This window comes from Polypterus senegalus, chromosome 1 (assembly GCF_016835505.1).
Source record: "Polypterus senegalus isolate Bchr_013 chromosome 1, ASM1683550v1, whole genome shotgun sequence".
In the NCBI taxonomy this organism is placed as follows: domain Eukaryota; kingdom Metazoa; phylum Chordata; class Cladistia; order Polypteriformes; family Polypteridae; genus Polypterus; species Polypterus senegalus.
In genome coordinates this window covers 106,246,478-106,265,824 of record NC_053154.1, presented here as the reverse complement: position 1 = coordinate 106,265,824, position 19,347 = coordinate 106,246,478, and the positions used below count along the sequence as shown (strand labels likewise).

Here is a 19,347-nt window from a genome sequence, read left to right as displayed (position 1 = left end):
GCAAAAACTTGGCAGCTGTGCTAGTTATGATAACAGGGATTGGATTTTTAGTTTTGGGGACTACCAGAACCAATGTTAGATTTTATTCTAATTGCAGTTTCATAGATGAGGATACAGAAACAAGAAAAAAACATCAAAGACCATTTTGCGATGAAATACATAACATCAAATGTCAATGATCCATTTGGCTGAAGTCAAGTGCATCCCTTGGAGTGATGTCAGTTACTTCAACACGTTTCGTACGTTTAAAATATGGGGGAAAAGTTCTGGGCATCAAATAGTTTCCTCGTACCCTCTCTCCTAGAGCTTTGAGGCAGCAAGTACTAGTCATTATATCACCATACCCGCTAATTTGATTGATTGCCCCATAATCCTACAATGGCAGAGGCATCCAAAGATGATTGTAACATCGGCCCCAAGGATACAGCATCAGTCAGTTCATATCAGATGGTCAGTGATGCCCCCGGCAGCTGGTGACGGGAGAATTAACGTTTGGGAATGTGTCAACTATTGATTGTGCCGATTTTAATTCCTTCAATTCATCTGACATGACGAAATCAAGCATTGCGCCGTCTGTTCTCTGTATTTATTTTACAGGATTGTCATAAATGTCCTGTTGTGCAGGCGGACGAAAAGCCGATCGAAAGTCATGTGACGAGCCCGTCCGAGTCTTTGATAAACACTGGAGCTACATTGGAGCGGTGCACTTTGATCACAGGGACATTTAAGCGATTATTCAAACACACGGATGATTAGACAGACACCAAACACGAAAGTGTCGCGCCTGTTTAATATAACTTCACCAGATTTGTGATTTATGATAAAAACTGGGATACGAAGCTGCACTGAGCACATAAAAGTAATTGCCGGTAGAATACGAAGATGGGGCACTTACAGTCTTGTCTCTTTAAGGGGGCGTCACAGCCAAAATAAATAAAGAAAGAAAGAAAGAAACTTACACCCACTTCCGGCAACGGCTTGAAGGGAAACAACAAGAAACGTCTGATCTCTCAGCCTCACTGTGTATCTTCACTTAAAAAAAAGGAAACAAACAAGAAGGCAAAAAACGCTTGAGTGCTGGCCGAAGATGGTGAAGATCACTTTCCAGCCGTCGGTGGCGGTGCAGAAATCAGAAAAGGAAGATACAGACGGGGATAAAACGGAGATACTGATCCCGCATGAACAGAATGTGAGTTCCGAGGCTCTTTTGTAAAGGCGACGTGGGCGAGAAAAATAATAATAATAATAACGCCTGTAGCCGATCAGGTTCAAGGACACAAATGGTGATTCGTGGCAGATGGTTGACAGTGGGCGGGAAAAGTGACAGATGGTGATATGTGTATTCTGCCGGTTGTCATCAAATTTGGAAACGTGGCCTTTTGAGCAGGTGGACTTTGGATAATACATGAATATATATGCGTGGGTGGGGGTCGTACTTATTAGAGGCGCTTGGGGGCGCTCCTCGCTTGGCGAGCTTATCAGTTTGCAGTAAATCTACGCTGACCCATTTCAGTCGTTTTCCGGAAGTGGTTACCTAATTTTTTTGATTAAACACGTTATTTTTCTTTGTTTAGCTTTCTTTACGTTAGCAGATTGCACTCTGTTTACCTAGTTTCACGTTTAGAAATTCGAATCTTTTTAACTCGGTTTTCTGAGTGTTTGCGATCTGAACTCTTCCAGTGTGAATGAAAGTATTGTATGTGGTGTTACTGCCGCCGTCCGGGGTTGAGGGATCGCGCTGCATTGAATAAAGGGGATTATGCAAGTAATTGTAGGACACAGACACACACAGTCTACAAGTGAAGCTTTCGCATCCACATGAAGCTATCGATTTTTGTTTTCTTTTTGGGTAGTGGTTGGGGGTGAGTTGTGTTGTGATCCATACATTTAGCTTTCGGTTTCAATTTAGTTTGTGACTTTCGCAGTGCGAGATGTTTTGCTGGAGCCCGGTTTTTGCATATCAACTGTACATAACATTGCGACCAACCAAAGGTAAGTTGGTACAGTGAAAAAAAAAATGAAAAACTATTATGCTTACTACTACGCTCCTCGATTTTAAGTGCGTTTTGGTAACGCATATGACCTATAGCGCAAGTATGGGTATTGCACAATTTCTTGCATATTAAAACTGTCAATGGACTGTGCCTGACACTGCAGTCACGGTATTGTGATAGGAGTAAGCGTAAAGAGACCAGGAGTTAGGCTTCAAAACAAATCACCCCCTGTAGGAGGAATCGAATGAAGTGTTTTTGTATGTTTAATATGTTCCATCAATGAATCGAGCCCATTTCAGACATCGGTTAAACTGCAGGTGGTGTGTTGTTGCGATGTAAAGTTTCATACGTCGCAAACAGCTTTGTTTATGGACTTTGTCTATGAAAACATGTACAATTGATCTTTTTTTTTTTTTTTTTAAACTCTCGCCTTGCTTTCAGACATTTAGGGCATGTTTACACGACCAGTTTCTTACACAAGCTTATTCTACTCATGGGGGGGAAAAAACACTGTGGTGGTATTGCCTTATTTCACAGTGTTACTGTCTGCTATTGGCACTGACGTTGTGGGCGCTCGTCCTTTAGTGACAGCTCTTGACAGGCTGGTTAAGAACACCCCAAGCTTTTAATCACTTGATGAGAACTTAACGGACATTGCAGGTATACATTTAGTTTGAATCAGGATAAAATTTAATAAGCTTAGTAGAAATGTTTTAATATAGGCAGATTGGTAGCTCAGTGCTGTCATTCCTGCCTCACGGTGTCGGCATGGGGTTTGCATGTTCTCCCTGTGTATGCTAGCTGTGAGTAGACCCTGGGCAAAAATATAGATTTTTTTTTCCTATTAATCATTATTTTTTTTATTTAAACAATGTAATATCTGCTCTTAAAGTCTCAAGGTTGCTCTTGTGAATTCTCTATTCTGCTCAGTTTCTATATGTAGGTTTTTGGTTATCTTAGCTTTTAGAGTCCTATCCAGTACATGGTGCTGTTAAGGCTTTGTAGGGGAAAAAGCACTTCACTATCTCTCATAAAATGTTGTGTCCTCTTTAACTGAAGCCAGCATCTTAGACACTTAAATCAGATGTGCGGACTTCCTACAGATTCAAACGATGCACCAGTAAAGAGCAACTAGATAAAATGGGGTTAATTTATTGTTAAAACTCAACAAATTTGAGAAATTACCCCAACATCATCAATAAAAATCATAGTCAACATCTAAATGTGTAGATCCTTAACAGTGGAGACGGTGGGGGTAGCTCCAAGTTTCAGTTTAATTTACCTCGTCCCCTAAAAAATAACAGTTTATAGCAGTTTTAATCTGTAAAGATAAGTAACCCTACGACGTTGTTGAAAGCCATTGTTTTTTCAACAACTGATGAAGGTTTTGAACTGAGGTATGCTATACCAACTAGAAAGCAACTGAGTTATTGTACCGAGGCCATAGGAAGGACTTAATTGTCATGTCTGTCAAGTCAGTGGAGAGAGTAGCTCTAACTTGGGACAGCTGAATATCTAGAGCAGCAGATTCCAACATGACAATCACACATTATAAAATGGCAAATGTGTTGCAGACAACCGTGCTGCAAGCCGGTCACACCAGTGGCAACCTTGCTGCCTATATTTAGAGCTGCAGAGATGACTCGCTGTTGTTCCAAAAACCTTTGTAGCATTTCATATCCTCAGTTCCATTGCATTTCTGCATCAATCACATTTTTGTGTTTGCCAAGTACAATAAGTGTTTCTTCTCTTTAAGCACATTGATAGCTGTACTGCCACAGTAGAACAAAGTCTGCAATACACCTCACCCGGCAAAGCAAGTAGGCAATACAAAAGTGAGCATGTGCACAAGCAGTCAACTTGTAGTAGCTCCATCATAGCAGTCGTTATTAGTCATAATGGACATTTTTTTTTTTTTTATGTTCCATTCATTCAGTGCACCTGTCAACAAGCATCAGCTCTAGATCCTCTTTTTAAAATCCTTCCTTTTTGTCTGAGGGCTGTCCGAACACATTTTTCGAGACTTGTTTAACAAGACATCCTGGGGAAAAATTCTGACTTTAATTGTGTTGAATTATCCACATGTCTGTTATCTAGTCACTTCTGTAAGTTATGCCCTTTCTGCTAAAATATTGCTAAATGCTTCCAAAATTCAGTGCATACATAAACAATCAACCCAAAGACTTCCTGTGACCCTTTAGGTTGATCATTTGTGTATGTGCCGATAATTCTGAAAGTAGGTATTTCACAATATTTTAGTAAGAAAAGCATTTATTTTGAGCAAGTGACTAGATAATACATACATTTTTGATGAAGTATTCCTAAAAAAAAAAAAAATTTCCCTCATTGATTGTCACTAGATGGCATTCCAGCACACAATGTTATTACTGACCCCAGCAGGCAATGTCATAGTATAGTAGTACAATTCATTTGCAACTTAATGCAATAATTATTGCAATTTAACAATCTTTTTGTGTTTTTTTTTTGTTTTTTTTTTGTTTTTTCTTTTTTGAGCGGCAAGAATAAGCTTCCATTGTTTACATCAAATTTTTCTCCTGGTGTTTTAACAACAATAAGATGAATGAAATCTTGAATATAAGCTAAGATCCACATTTTACATACATGACATTTCCATTTTAATTGTATCCTTTTTTATGCACTGGGACATGGATTCTGCTATTACGTTTTGAAAACAGAGTATTTTCCACGTCTCTCACTTTGTTAAACACATAATTTTCTATCTGTGAACACTTTCATGAATAAGAAATGATTAATAACAGTCCCTGTAGATAGAGGGAGGTGGCATGGCATGTGTATGTTGCAAAACTGGAAACATCTTGTCTAAGTAAAACCTTATTTGTTTACTAATGCTGTTGATGATAAAAGTGGTAATAACTCATTATATCTAACGTGCCCATGCAAATATGAAAGAAAAAACTAATGTGTGGCATTTAAAATGTAATCTGGCATTGCTGCAGCTGTGCCCCAGCAGAAAGCCTCTTTTATTAATGTCCGCACACGACTAATTTCATCTTGTAGTTGTCACTAAACTGGAACTCTGATGTGTAAACTATTGTACAGTCTGTTCTCTTTTCCTGACTGCTTGCCATGCATGCTGCAAGAAGAATGTGTCTGGAAATCTTTGATAAAATGTTTAAACACATTGGCTTCTGTTTCCTCTATAGTTAAGAAGAGCCTACTTCATAAAGATGGAAGAGACTGGTGTTATCTTGCTGTCAATAGTGTTCTTTATTTTGCTTTTGCCAATCTTCACTACAGAAGACTCTGTGGATAATCTGTAAAGTGGATGATCACATAAAATGAAGTTAGGCATTTTCATTTCATTTAGTGAATGCCCCACCCCAAAAATTTATATGCCAAGACATGCAAAGACAGTTCCTAACTATTTCAGATGACAAAAGTTTATAAAGTTACTTTGATAAATAACCATTAAGCTCTGAAAATTTTTCTTAGTCACAGTATTAGTCGGAAGATTACAAAATGCAGAAAAAAAAAACTGTTCACTGAGCAATGATGTGTGTAATGTCCTACTATTATGGCATTATGTAGAATGCTTTATTCAATTCAATGAATTTTCATTGCACTGCCTGGTGAATGGTTATTTTGAAAATCTAAGCTTTTAAGAAATAACAGGAAGTTTATCAAGTCATTTATTGGGGCCTTTAGTAATAAACCTTTTTTAAGCACTAAACTGAAACTACAGTGGGTACGGAAAGTATTCAGACCCCCTTCAATTTTTCACTCTTTGTTATATTGCAGTCATTTGCTAAAATCATTTAAATTAATTTTTTTTCCTCATTTATGTACACACAGCACATAATGTATTGACAGACAAAAAAAAGAATTTTTGAAATTGTTGCAGATTTATTAAAAAAGAAAAACTGAAATATCACATGGTCCTAAGTATTCAGACCCTTTGCTCAGTATTTAGTAGAAGCACCCTTTTGAGCTAATACAGCCATGAGTCTTCTTGGGAAAGATGCAACAAGTTTTTCACATCTGGATTTGGGGATCCTCTGCCATTCCTCCTTGCAGATCCTCTCCAGTTCTGTCAGGTTGGATGGTAAACGTTGGTGGACAGCCATTTTTAGGTCTCTCCAGAGATGCTCAATTGGGTTTAAGTCGGGGCTCTGGCTGGGCCATTCAAGAACAGTCTCAGAGTTGTTGTGAAGCCACTCCTTTGTTATTTTAGCTGTGTGCTTAGGGTCATTGTCTTGTTGGAAGGTAAACCTTCGGCCCAGTCTGAGGTCCTTAGCACTCTGGAGAAGGTTTTTGTCCAGGATATCCCTGTACTTGGCCGCATTCATCTTTCCCTCGATTGCAACCAGTCGTCCTGTCCCTGCAGCTCAAAAACACCCCCACAGCATGATGCTGCCACCGCCATGCTTCACTGTGGGGACTGTATTGGACAAGTGATGAGCAGTGTCTGGTTGTCTACACACATACCGCTTAGAATTAATGCCAAAATGTTCTATCTTGGTCTCATCAGACCACAGAATCTTATTTCTCACCATCTCTGAGTCCTTCAGGTGTTTTTTTGCAAACTCCATGCGGGCTGTTATGTGTCTTGTCTCTCCCCAGTGTGTGGAGACATCCAGGCACTACTCATCACTTGTCCAATACAGTGTCCGGACATTTCATGCAGAGAATTAGGTAGACAACATTGGATGATCTGCAGAAAAATGATCCCTTTATGTGATGTTCAAGTCGGGAGTTTGGTATAATTATACGGTCTGTATTGTAGATGTGGGCACACGTTTTACATCTTTTCTGTAGGCAGGGAGATGTGCCATTTTCTGTTGGTTCATTTAGGGAGCTTCGGACAATAAGTTGCTGAAGATTTGGTGGTTGTCTGTATGCCAGGAGGGGAGGTTCAGGAAATACATTTTTCACTGTTTGGTCGCTGTTTAGCATTGGCTGAATTTCTTTTATAATTTTTCGAAGTGTTTCAAGATGTGGGTTGTAGGTGACAACAAGGGGGATGCGGTTCTTGTTGTCTTTGTTTTTATATTCCAGAATGTTGTCTCTGGGTATGGCAGTAGCTCTTCTTATTTGAGTGTCTGTTGTTTTGGGGGTATAACCTTGTTTGATGAAATCTTATCTGAGCTCCTGCAGTTGTTGATCCCGGTTTGTCGAGTCTGAGCAAATACGATTGTACCGAATTGCTTGGCTAAAAATAATGGAGCGTCTTATATGCTTGGGGTGGAAGCTGTCACTTCTTAGGTAGGTCCGTCTTTCTGTTGGTTTGTGAAAAACAGAAGTTACAAGGGTGTTGTTTTTCAGTTGAACTGTGGTGTCAAGGAAGCTGACTTCTGTTTCTGAGTAATTCAGCTTCATCTTTATGTTGGGGTGAAAAGAATTACATTCATTATGAAAATGGAGGAGGTCCTTCACACTGGCAGTCCAGATTATGAAGATGTCATCTATGTAACGGAGATATAACATTGGTTTTAAGATGCACATTGACATGAAATCTTCCTCCAACTCTGCCAAAAATAGGTTTGCATAGTGAGGTGCAAACCGACAGCCCATTGCAGTCCCCATTTGTTGCAAGTAGCAATCTTGTCCAAAAAAGAATAGATTATGTGTCAGAGTGAATTTTATCATTTCTATTACTGACTTTGTGGGTAAATCATGTTGTCTCATCGTGTAGGTTTTAAGTGAAAACTTTTTATGCTCATCCGTTTTTGACTGTATGGTTTACGTTCTAGAACTCAGAAATTTTAAGGGGCCTAATTTCTATTATGACAATGGCAGATGATGTTGTTAGGGATGGTCCCCAGCCACAAGGATTATAGGTTAATAATAAAAGTGGTGGCTTTCATAAAGAATTTGTTTGTTTATTGAAAGATATTTAATATTCTTAAAATCAAACGGTATTATTTCAGTGCAATAGAAATTTTATAAATGGTAAGATTTTTCAGGATTCAATGTTTGTGACATCTTAAGTAAAAAATCTCTTTAAAATTGCTTTTGTAGTACACTTTCCAAGCTGAATTTGTCGGCAAGTCCCCTTCTTAGGTTTTTGACATTTTCTATTGTGATTAAAATTTTTATTGGTAAACCGGAAACTGCTAGTTTAATTGGTTAATAACACAAATGTTTAATATAAATTGGACAAGTCAGATTTAATTTTCAAAAGACATGCATTGCTGACAGTGTAATTTTTTTTTCTTGTTTTGAGTTTGTACTTTGTTTAAGGCTGCTTGATGAACTCAAGGTACTACAAGTGAAGACCTTGTTATTCCTTAATCGTGGGGCCTCATCCACAATTTGCCATATTAGAAATGGCCTTACCTGCAGTAATGTACCTGTAATTAGAGACTGCATTGTAGTCACTCCCATACCATTTAGATATGACCCAAATGTGCTTTCACTGCCTTCATTAAATTTTAGTATTTATACTAATCTTGTTACAGAGCTGTTTTAAGAAAAAATGGGGGCGGTAATCCTAAATGATGAATCAGAAGGTCTCTGATAATGTTGTTTTTTAGTGCATTCACATAAAAAGCAAAAACACCTATCCTTGTCCTGTCTGCCTGCCTATCAGTCTGTCAACCCCTTATGGAGTGATTTTCATTTAAATTTGGTACACTTAACTTTCCTGACACATCTTTATAGAATGATATTTTTTGTTGAGTTTCTTCAAACAGAACATGCTTTTACAAGCTTTTGAAATTTCAAAGCTCCCATTTTAAAAGCCTTGGCAAATTTTCAAAATTGTCTTTAAAACAGGAAAACATTCTTTGCAATCTCAATTAATTAATCAGTTGAGGGGATAGTTTACCTTGTAGCCATTTATCTTCCACATGTCCGATAGCAACTCCTTATAGCAAAACAAATCAATACAAATTGTTGAAGAATGAGCAGTGCTGGGAGGGCTTCAGCATAGATTTTTAACTCTCCATCAGGTACTAACGTTAATTAAATTGTTTTAAGAAAAACAAATTACAGTTAGCCATAAACCATCTACAAGAAGCATTATTGCATCGATCAATGCAATTTTTACATCCCTTTAGTTGGACTCTTGGGTCTGTGAAAGCTGTTCTATTAAGAATTATTGCACTTAACATTGCATAAAGTGTTCTTTTATTTGTATCATGTTGATTAGACATCCAAATCAGAATTTCACTGTACTCTATACATGAGGTGGTAATGACCTGTATACCTAACCTCACTAATGTTGAGATTTGACCCAGTTACGTATTTATTTATTAAACAAAAATGATATGGGTCTCTGAAGTAAATACACAAAATGTTATGTTCCAAGTTTCAATACAAAATCCCTATAATCCCTGAATGTTGCACTATGTGTACATGGTATACTTGTTTTAGGTATGTAATGGAGGTTTGTTGCTGGATAAATAATAAGGTACACACACCACTGTTATGGTCTTTTAAAGTTGACTTTTACAACTATGACCAATAGATAGATATAGATATATATATATATTAGGCCTGTTCGATATAACGATATATATCGGATGACAATATGAAAACGTCTATTGCTGCATATTATGCTATCGTTTGTTTCGTGGTGTCGCAAAATAAACTGTTTACGGCAATATTTTTTTCATTGTTTTGATGGCCACCACGTGGATGCAGACACACTAGCATGGCTGATGAAGACGAGGCAACACCAGGTAGCTCCACACAGAAGGACCTTGTTCCTAAACGAGGGGCTACCTCTGTAGTATGGAGATGGTTTGGATTTGAAGAGTCTGACACGGACCAGAAAACGGTACTGTGCAAATTATGGTGCAAACCGATCGCTACCACAGACTCCAACACGACAAACCTCTTCTACCACCTCCGCAAAAAGCACGTGAGCGAGCATGCAGAGAGTTTACAACTGAGAGGCAGGCCACGTAGGATATTACAGTTGTAAAGGTACTATTTAAACGAGCATGTTAAAAGCTTGGAAGATTAATTGCTACCAAAACAATTTGCTTAAGGCATAATTTTCCCTGCAGCGTTTCATGTCAGCGTTAATCTTGTTAAAATTAAGTTTACGCCACAACTGCATTAACACGGAAAATCTCCATTAACGAGTTACCGCGGATCGCCCAGTGCTTGGGGCTGGAAGGCATCAACACGTTAGCGCCGTCCAGTCCCACGCACGGGGCGATCAGCTGTAACTCATTAACGGAGACTTGCCACACTACGATGTGCAAATTAACATTTTACTAGAAACTAGCCTAAAAAATATTATATTTAATATATTTTTGTCGTAAGCCTTATTGCTGCTACAGTTTGAAGTACAATGTTTACATTTGGTTTTGACAGTTAATGTTAGACTTGTATTTATTTTGTTTAAAGGGTTTATTGGCCTTATATAGTTTAGTTGTTAGTGCTTTGATCCTTTTATATTTAACTAGCAGAATACCCGCGCTTCGCAGCGGAGAAGTAGTGTGTTAAAGAAGGAAAGGGAAAGAAAAGGAAACATTTTGAAAATAACGTAACATGATTGTCAATGTAATTGTTTTGTCACTGTTATGAGGGTCGCTGTGATATATATATAAATATATATATATATATATATATATATATATATATAAATACAAAATACGCTTCACAGCGATGTCATGTGTTAAAGAAGTTATGAAAAAGAAAAGGAAACATTTTAAAAATAATGTATTTGGCGGCAGCGTCACAAAGTTGTTTTCGGCAGCTGCATCAGAAAATGTACCACGACGTCTGACACGCCTCCTTTTTACTGTTTTCTCACAGCTTGGATTGCTGCTGTCATATATACACACACACACACACACACACATATATATATATATATATATATATATATATATATATATATATATATATATATATATATATATATATATATATATATATATATATATATATATATATATATATATAGATATATATATATATCTATATATATATATATATCTATATCTATCTATCTCTTCATATCTACATATACACATATATATACATACCTATCTACATCATATATTCACACACACAAATTATATATATATGTGTGTGTGTATATATGTATGTATATGTGTATATATATATATATATGTGTCTATATGTGTTTGTATAGGTTTGGTCACTGAGTGCAAGGGAAAAATAATAAATTATAGTCTATAAGTTATTAAACAGTAAAACATTAACGTTTTAAGAAGTACAGGTACATTGAAATTACATTTTCTATGTGAACATTCAAATTTGTGCCTCGCCTCGATTGTGAATCGCCTTAATATTATTTTGCCGTGGTGTAGAAAAGGGGTCCCGTGTTTGCACTTGTCTGGGCTATAGCGCAGGGGAGGATGAAAAAATTAAAAGTGCTCACTTTGACTTAAGGCAGAAGCGCAGTCAGCGTCTCAAAGGCGGCACAGCTATGCGCGCGCTGGCTGCTCGACTTTTGCTGGGCAGGAGACCCCAGTTTGCAGACACGTTCATGATATCAAAAGTCTCAGCGCTCTTTGGAGGTCATTCATATATTATATATATAGCAAAATACCCGCGCCTCGCAGCGGAGAAGTAGTGTGTTAAAGAAGTAATGAAAAAGAAAAGGAAACATTTTAATAATAACGTAACATGATTGACATTGTCATGAGTGTTGCTGTCATATATATGCCTGCCTAAATAAGTCACCCTTGCTTTGCTCTTACTTTTTTACCGTTCATTTAATCATGGCTAGTGGCGGAAAAATTATAAAATGGAAGGAGGATGGCTTTACCAAAACAATTATTGATGGCGAATCGATTATTCATAAAGCTTGAATTGGTGATCTGTTTTTCTGTGTTAACCTCATATTTTTTCATACTTCTTCTCAAACTAAGGTGGTGCGAGGGTAAAATGAATGGGATGCGCTGATCAATGTAATCCGTGTACCAGGAAATCATGCATTGACAAAAGCTCCCTTTGCTTGTAATGCAAAGTGTGATTAAATGCATTATTTTTTAACGCGTTATGGAGCACATGCATCGAAGCTTCTCGGCTGTGCTTGTGCTAAGAAAAGGAAAGATTTTAAAAATAACGTAACACGATTGTCAATGTGACCTTTTGTAAGTAGTGCCTGGAGGATTCAGTGTGTAGAAACTCTATAGAGACAGCGTGTGTATTAACTTGTGGATTTTTCTGTGAGTATTTGGTGGCAGTCTGAGGAAGTTGCTTCGGAAGACAGCGTTAGCTGAGCTCAGCTCAGAGCAAAATGAGGTGGGAGGGAATGATGGCGTGACTCCCCACCCGCCTTAACTGTCAATCCCCACAAACACAGTCTCGGAATTTGCATAAGCACACCCCTTCACCTACAATTTTAACTTAGTTACAAAGTGATCAAAACTCGTTTATATCCTCGTCCTCTCATTAAACTTGTATCCCGCATTACCTGTGTGTATGTGAAACGCCAGCAGTAGCCTGTCTATGAACTTAATTTAAAGTTTAGGTTTACACCGTGCTTTCTTTCCGAGCTGGCAACACTCATGAATATGGTAGTATATGTCACTTGCTCACTTCTTATTGTTTTTCGCTGCCTTCTCAATTATATAATGCATGTTTTCTTAAGCGCTTTTGGAGGTCTTCCTGGTTTTCTACGCACTGCGTTGACAGTCAGTTCACGTGATTACGTGGAGGCGTGATGATGTCACACGAAACTCCGCCCCCCACGTCATTGCAGCTCAACTCCATTACAGTTAATGGAGAAAAATACCTTCCAGTTATGACCATTAGGCATAGAATTTCGAAATGAAACCTGCCCAACTTTTGTAAGTAAGCTGTAAGGAATGAGCCTGCCAAATTTCAGCCTTCTACCTACACGGGAAGTTGGAGAATTAGTGATGAGTCAGTCAGTGAGTGAGTGAGGGTTTTGCCTTTTATTAGTATAGATATATGTTGTGAGAGTTATTGCTGCTACAGTTCACTTTTTGTTTATGTCAGGCATTTTATATACCAGTATTTTATATTGGGCCTTTAGTAATTTGTTTTTGAAAAGTGTTTTATATTTGATACATTAACATTTTATGTTTACATTCTAAGTCAAACATTTGCTCAAATGTTCTAAATAAATGAACAGAAATAATTACAAGTTGAGTACTTCTCATTTTTGATTTTTTAAATTTAAATGGAAAAAAAAAGTGGTGATTTTATAAACTATTCACTGAATACAAAGAAAATGTACTATATCGTGATATCGGGATATAAGTTTTTTGTCATATCGCACAGCCCTAATATAAATAATAATATATATATATATATATATATATATATATATATATATATATATATACACATATAAATATAATGTGTGTGTGTACAGGGGGTCAGAACAGTCTGCCTTGACTTTACACAACCCCCTGCCCCTCCTGATGGCAGCAGAACCATTGGAGTGAGCCTCCACCAAGGGAGAAGGAGAGAAATTTCCAAGGTCAGAGATTCGCAAAGGCCTCTCAGTCCTACCCTGGACGAGGGTTTCTTGGGGGCCGCCTTTTCCTCAGTTCCCTGGGCCAGGCTGGGTTCATGGCTCAGGTAGGGGGTAGGCTCAGGGTTAGGAGAACAGAGGGCTGAAACACAGGGTGCAAAGGCTGATTGAGGGCCGCAATGGAGTTATGAGAACGGAACTGACAAGGCAAAGTAGGAGGTGCATGTGCTTGCATGAGGTGTACGCAGGAAACGGTGAAGGTTCGAGAACCCTATGGGAGTTATGAACTTTAAACAACTAGAATAAAGGAGACAAGTGTACAGCATGTGATTTTGTGGTGTAACCAATCAGTAAATCCTTGGTTCTTGGACTGTGATATGCAAAATTTGTGTTTAACCAACCAGTGAAGCCTCATGCTCTGTGGGCAAGGTGTCTGGATTGCGATAAGAAAATTAATGGTTTAACCAATCATTGACGCTTTAAGCTGCGTTCTTTTAGGTGATAATGGCAGGTAATTTAACCAACAACCAACAAACGTGGATATTGAAACAATACTGGAAGACAGACAATGCCAAAAAGGTTCGATAGAAATGAATTGAACAATTTGATAAACCTCCACCAAGTAGACAAACAATTTACAGAATATGCAGTAAATTCGACAAAACTGGGCCCACCTGTAATGCTCCAAAAAGTGGTCAACCGGTGAGTGATGACAACTAGGAAAATTACCTGTTAGTGATTCTGACATTTACAGAGTGCTCCAGAAAATTAAAAAAAAAAAAAAAAGTTTTCTTTGAGTTGGGTATTCACCATAGATGAATTTGAGTCATCTAATGCAACATTTAAATTTGAAAATGTATCGACCAAGATTTTCATGGGTTACTAGAGGATGATCCAGATCGCCATTTGCAATTCTGCAAACTGGTTATGAATGAAGAAAAATGAGGCAATGGTATCATTGATAAAATTACATGGTCAATTTAAGCTCAATTTAAACTTTCAGGTGCTATAAATCGCCACAACTGTGTCTACTATTGCACAGAAATTCCCCATGTAACGACAGAACAGTTGAAACTGGTTTATACATGACCTGTATCTTAACATGCAGAGTGACACTGTTTTATCACAATTGCAGAGACCGCATCATAATGAAGACTTTTTTTTTCTTTCAACAAGACTAAGCTCCTCCACACTATGCCATAAAAGTGTGCGAGTTTCTTGATGAACAATTACCCAACAAGTGGATAGGTCGACGTGAGACAGTGTTATGAACAGCACGATCACCAGACCTCGCCCCAATGTTACTTCTTCTGGGGTGTTGTCAAAGATCTTTTCACGACAACCATGTAGTATGGATGAAATGGTTGGCTACATAAGAGAAACATTTCAAGAAATTGATGACTGTAAAAAATTCTGTGCCAAATTGTGCTTAAGAGTAGCAAGTAGACTACAAGAATGTGTTAACAATGAAGCACTTATTAGATTGTATCTAAGGGGAATGTGCCATTGTGACACTCTTTTGTTAATAAAGCTAATGGAATAATCATAACCTGCATTTCTTTTTTTTTTTTTCCTCTTCCTACAAACAACTGTACTCTACTTTTGCCCACCCCTGTATATTCAGATCTTTCATTTATGAAACATGTACATACTCACAGGAACCAAAAGAAGCATAGCTGGTGAAAACAATATTCACGTGTTTAAAGAGTCACAACTGATTTTTTCTGGATTTCTTGCATGCATTACAGTTATTGAGGGATCCTGGCTCTGCTTTCTCTGTAATTATGTCATTTGTGCCCTATTTTTATTAAATGGATGGATAGCATCATCATCGGATCAACGGACAGCTATGACTAAATGATTCTTATGAAGGGCAGTGCTTGAAAGTGTCACATTTAAGTGTTCATGTTTGTCTTTAATGCAGCAAAACGTCATGATTTATTAGCATTTAATGATTTATAAACCCACCATGAGAAACACGTAAAAATAGCCATGTACAGGAGCCCTTGTCTGCAACTCGCATTTTAGTCACCGGTGTTTGCAGAGCTGAGTTGCTGGGGATGTCAAACCAAATAACTGCCAGTAACATATATATGCCCTTACTGTCCATGACTTGCAAAATTAAAAAATGAAGTAAATAAAGGTTATGGCTGAAAATCTCTGGAAAAAGTCATGTAGTGAGACAGACACTTTAGATGTAGGACTTGGGTTTCCAACCCTGGTCCTGGTGGGCCGCAGTGGCTGCTGGTTTTCATTCTAACCATCTAATTAGTGAGGTGTTTTTGCCACTGATTAACTTGTTTTGTCTTCGTTTTAATTGACCAGACTCAGACCCCTCAGTTGTTTCTTTTTCCTTAATGAGCAGCCAAACAATCATGAGACACACAAGAAGCCACCACATGACCAGCTAATATGAAAATAAAAAAAGGTGAAGGTCTCGGTCATGTTGGTCTGCTCAGGTCACCAAAACATCTTGACGGTGGTCTTAGAAAAAGCTAGAAAATCAACAGTCTGCTGTGGCAGAGCAAGAACGGCAACAATTCGTGATATTCAATAATGGCTTTAATTAACAGCAAGAATTGGCTTCTCAATAAGAAAATGGATGGAGTGAAATTGGCTGGAGTTTGGTATTCCAATTTAGCTGGTAATATGTTGGCTCGTTTCTCATCTCAATTCTGTTTGCCTGCCATTCAATTTAGAGGGACTGAATCCTTAAACTGGGCTATTAAAATGAAGGGGAAAGGAGTTAATTAGCAGTGAAAACTGCTTGCTGATTAGGAAAAGGGTTAGAATGAAAACCTGTGGCCCACCAGGACTAGAGTTGGACACCCCTGTTGTAGGAGCTTTCATTAAACTGATGTGTCAATTGAGTTTTCATTCTGTTAAATGCTGGATGACATTGTGAACAACACATAGATCTCTGTATGTCCCTTGAAACCAAGCAAATTCATGCAACAAATGCAGTGTTAGACGGGTCACATTTGTACAACTTTCTCATTTAATTAGCCCTGCTTGGGATCTACCAAGCCATGTTGAATTTCACAGCAGTAAGTAGTGTGGCACACTGGCTAGGTTACTATCATTCACACCACAAGATTACCTTTTCTGACCCATTGTGTGACCCTGTACAAGTCACTTAACCTGCCAATGTTTAAAGCGTAAAAGAGCAATTTTATTATATATAAGGTTTTTGTCTTTTGCTTTTCATATCTTCAAACTACCTGAGTAGGTTTAACTATGTTCTGTGTGTATTCTGTATTAGTCACCCCGCCTGCAATTTGGGGGATCATTTAAACTACTAAGGGATAAGTTACTGTCTTAACCTGCTGTTCCTGTGGTGATCAGGCAGCACAGTAGCCATACCTAGTCCAGAAAAGTTATCACTTGTTTGATGGAAGCAACAAGAACACATTTGCACCTTTTGTATTTCAGAGGGAAAGCGTTGCTAATTAATAAAAGGTGGCAGATGAAAGAGAAGATTACTAATGTGGGTGTGACTTCCTCAGACACCATGTGAGCTCACTTGACACCCTGCTCTTTTCTGCAGAGTTTGACAAACTTTGGTTTTATTGTGTGTTGCATTTATTTTTTGAGGCATTTCATTAAAGTTAGAATGAAAGGACATTGATTAGGTCATCCAAACCTCCACATTATATGCCATTAAGAATTTACAGAACATAAGCACAATCACCATTTTATTTCACATCTTTGAACTTTTGGACCCTTGATCATGATTTCAATTACATTTTCTGCCTGTTCTCAAGTGAATGCTTGAGCAGCACATAGTATTTGTTCTGCTTATTGTACAAGTCTTGCCTCCTTTCTTTATGCTGCATTTTTATCTCTGTATAGTAAACCACTGAAACTGTAGCCACAATGAAAGATGCTATATAAAGTCAAATTGACTGACTAGAGATGAACGTGAACATTGAATAGCTGGACTGAAAGTTCTTTTTGTATCGCTTTCAAAACCAATTGGGTGACCACATTCTCAAGTGCGGAACTATCAACAGAGACAGGAAGAAACAGTTTCAGGGTGGAAGTGTTCCGGGGAGGAGAAGAGTGCCCGCAAGTGATCGATAAGCCATGCAGTGGTGTGCTTCTTTCTTCAAAAATAAACAATGGTGGAAGAGGTCCAGTGTGACTAGCAAGCTGCTGGGGAGAAGTTAAAGTGTATGCCTGTTACCCAGAAAACCCACATGATATGTGGGAAATACCCAACAAAATGCTGCTTCATCTCTACCTCCTAATTTAGTCCCACTTGACTTACAAAGAGAAAAACTATTTTGACTTTGAAATAGCAAAACCGCATTGAGAAATTGAAAAATAAACTGCTCACTTACTGGTTTTACTATTTATGACAGTGCCAGAGCATGACGTGAATATTTATATATTTACTTATTTTCAAGTTTCTTTAAGGTTGGTTTTTTTGATGTGACAGCTCTGTCCCAGCAGCACTGGATGCAAGTCAGTTCCCAACTTTGGAAATAATAGTTAAAACAGAAATAATTTAAAGTTTAAAAAAGTAATACATTTCAGTTGCAATGCTTTTACAGATAAATATTTTGCTTTGAGTGAATTTCATTTACATATTCCTATTTAAGCAATATTCATTTACACAGTCTAAAAGAATTTTGTCCCACTTTCTAAAAAAAAAAAAATGTGTGAAATGTGTTTGCACTTCTGGAATCTTTTGGGTACAGCAGCACAATTGTTGAGTTGCAATGGCAAGTCATAAAAGGTGATTTCCAGTTGCAGTCTTTCCATCTGTCCGTCCTTTTTCAAACCCACTTTTTTAGTCTAAAGTTGCTGGAAGCCGCTGCACACCCTAGCAACATTTATCTTAAGGTGGAACAATACCTGAATGGGACAGCAGAGCACATAATGCAGGAGGAAATCTCCTGTAGACACAGGTTTACAGTTTTTGGTTTTTTTCTTAACCTAGATGTCAAATACTACACTGTGTCTTGACATAAATAAGATGACCGGGCCATGTCCGTAAAGTCAAGGGAACATGTTGTGAGGGCAATAAGAAATAAAGCCAAGGAAAAAGTATGTAGAACACTCATCTTTGTTTAAGCACTCTGCAGTTCTCAACACGCTAAAAATTCTGTCTGCTAACAGTATTTTTATATAACTATTTCTCTGCCTCTGCCATTGGATTGTTTTATACGACCAAGCTGTGCACACCATACTGACTTTTTACCCAGTAACCCTAACCCTAAACCTAACCCTAACCCAGTTTTGAATGTTACATGTGCCATAGTTAATTCTATACAGGACTGCAATGGGCCCTTTTTGTTGAGTTTTATGTTACACATCTCCTGTTGCTCAGGTTGTGTTTTTGAGCATGCAGTTTAGTTTCTGACTTCCCTTATCCCACTAAGTTCCCATCTAATAGGAATGATGCTTGGTGACATCACAGAAAAATTCCACCTGTGAGTCCTGAGCTTCACCACCGCAAACCATTAACTTTAGATTACTAAATCCATAATTAAGAGCATATTCCTTTTTCTCACCAGTACATATTGTTACTCAAGAATTGATTATTTCTGTATAGATAATCATGTCTTGCCCACGATTAAATCTTGCAAATACGACACTATTGTTATCTCCAACCATGTCCCTCTGATCATTGAGCTCACATCACTATGCCTCACATACTCCTCTCGCAGCTGGCATCTTATCCCCGTGTTATTAGCTGATGAGAACTGTAAAGAATTTATATCCAAGCAATTTTGATTCTTTCTTAGACACAAATGCATCCTCTAAGGTTTCTGCAGGAATACTCTGGGAAAACTCTGAAGGCATTTTTAAGAGGACAGATTATCTCATATCTTTCCCACAAAAATAAAGTGGAAACCAAGATGGCCTCAGAGTTCCTATCGGTGAAATTACCAGAATAGATCAATAATGTGCCAGGTCTCCAAATGAGGCACT

General features: G+C 37.9%; 1 protein-coding gene across 1 annotated transcript in view; it reads left to right on the top strand.

Annotated features, from left to right (window-relative positions):
- Positions 1-975: 975 nt before the first annotated feature.
- LOC120530865 (integral membrane protein 2C-like) overlaps positions 976-19,347 on the top strand; it is a 30,935-nt gene continuing 12,563 nt past the window's right edge. The window contains exon 1 of the mRNA XM_039755572.1: positions 976-1,189. Within this exon, the coding sequence (XP_039611506.1) occupies positions 1,088-1,189 (102 nt within the window). The 5' untranslated portion in view covers positions 976-1,087. The remainder of the gene's footprint in view (positions 1,190-19,347) is intronic.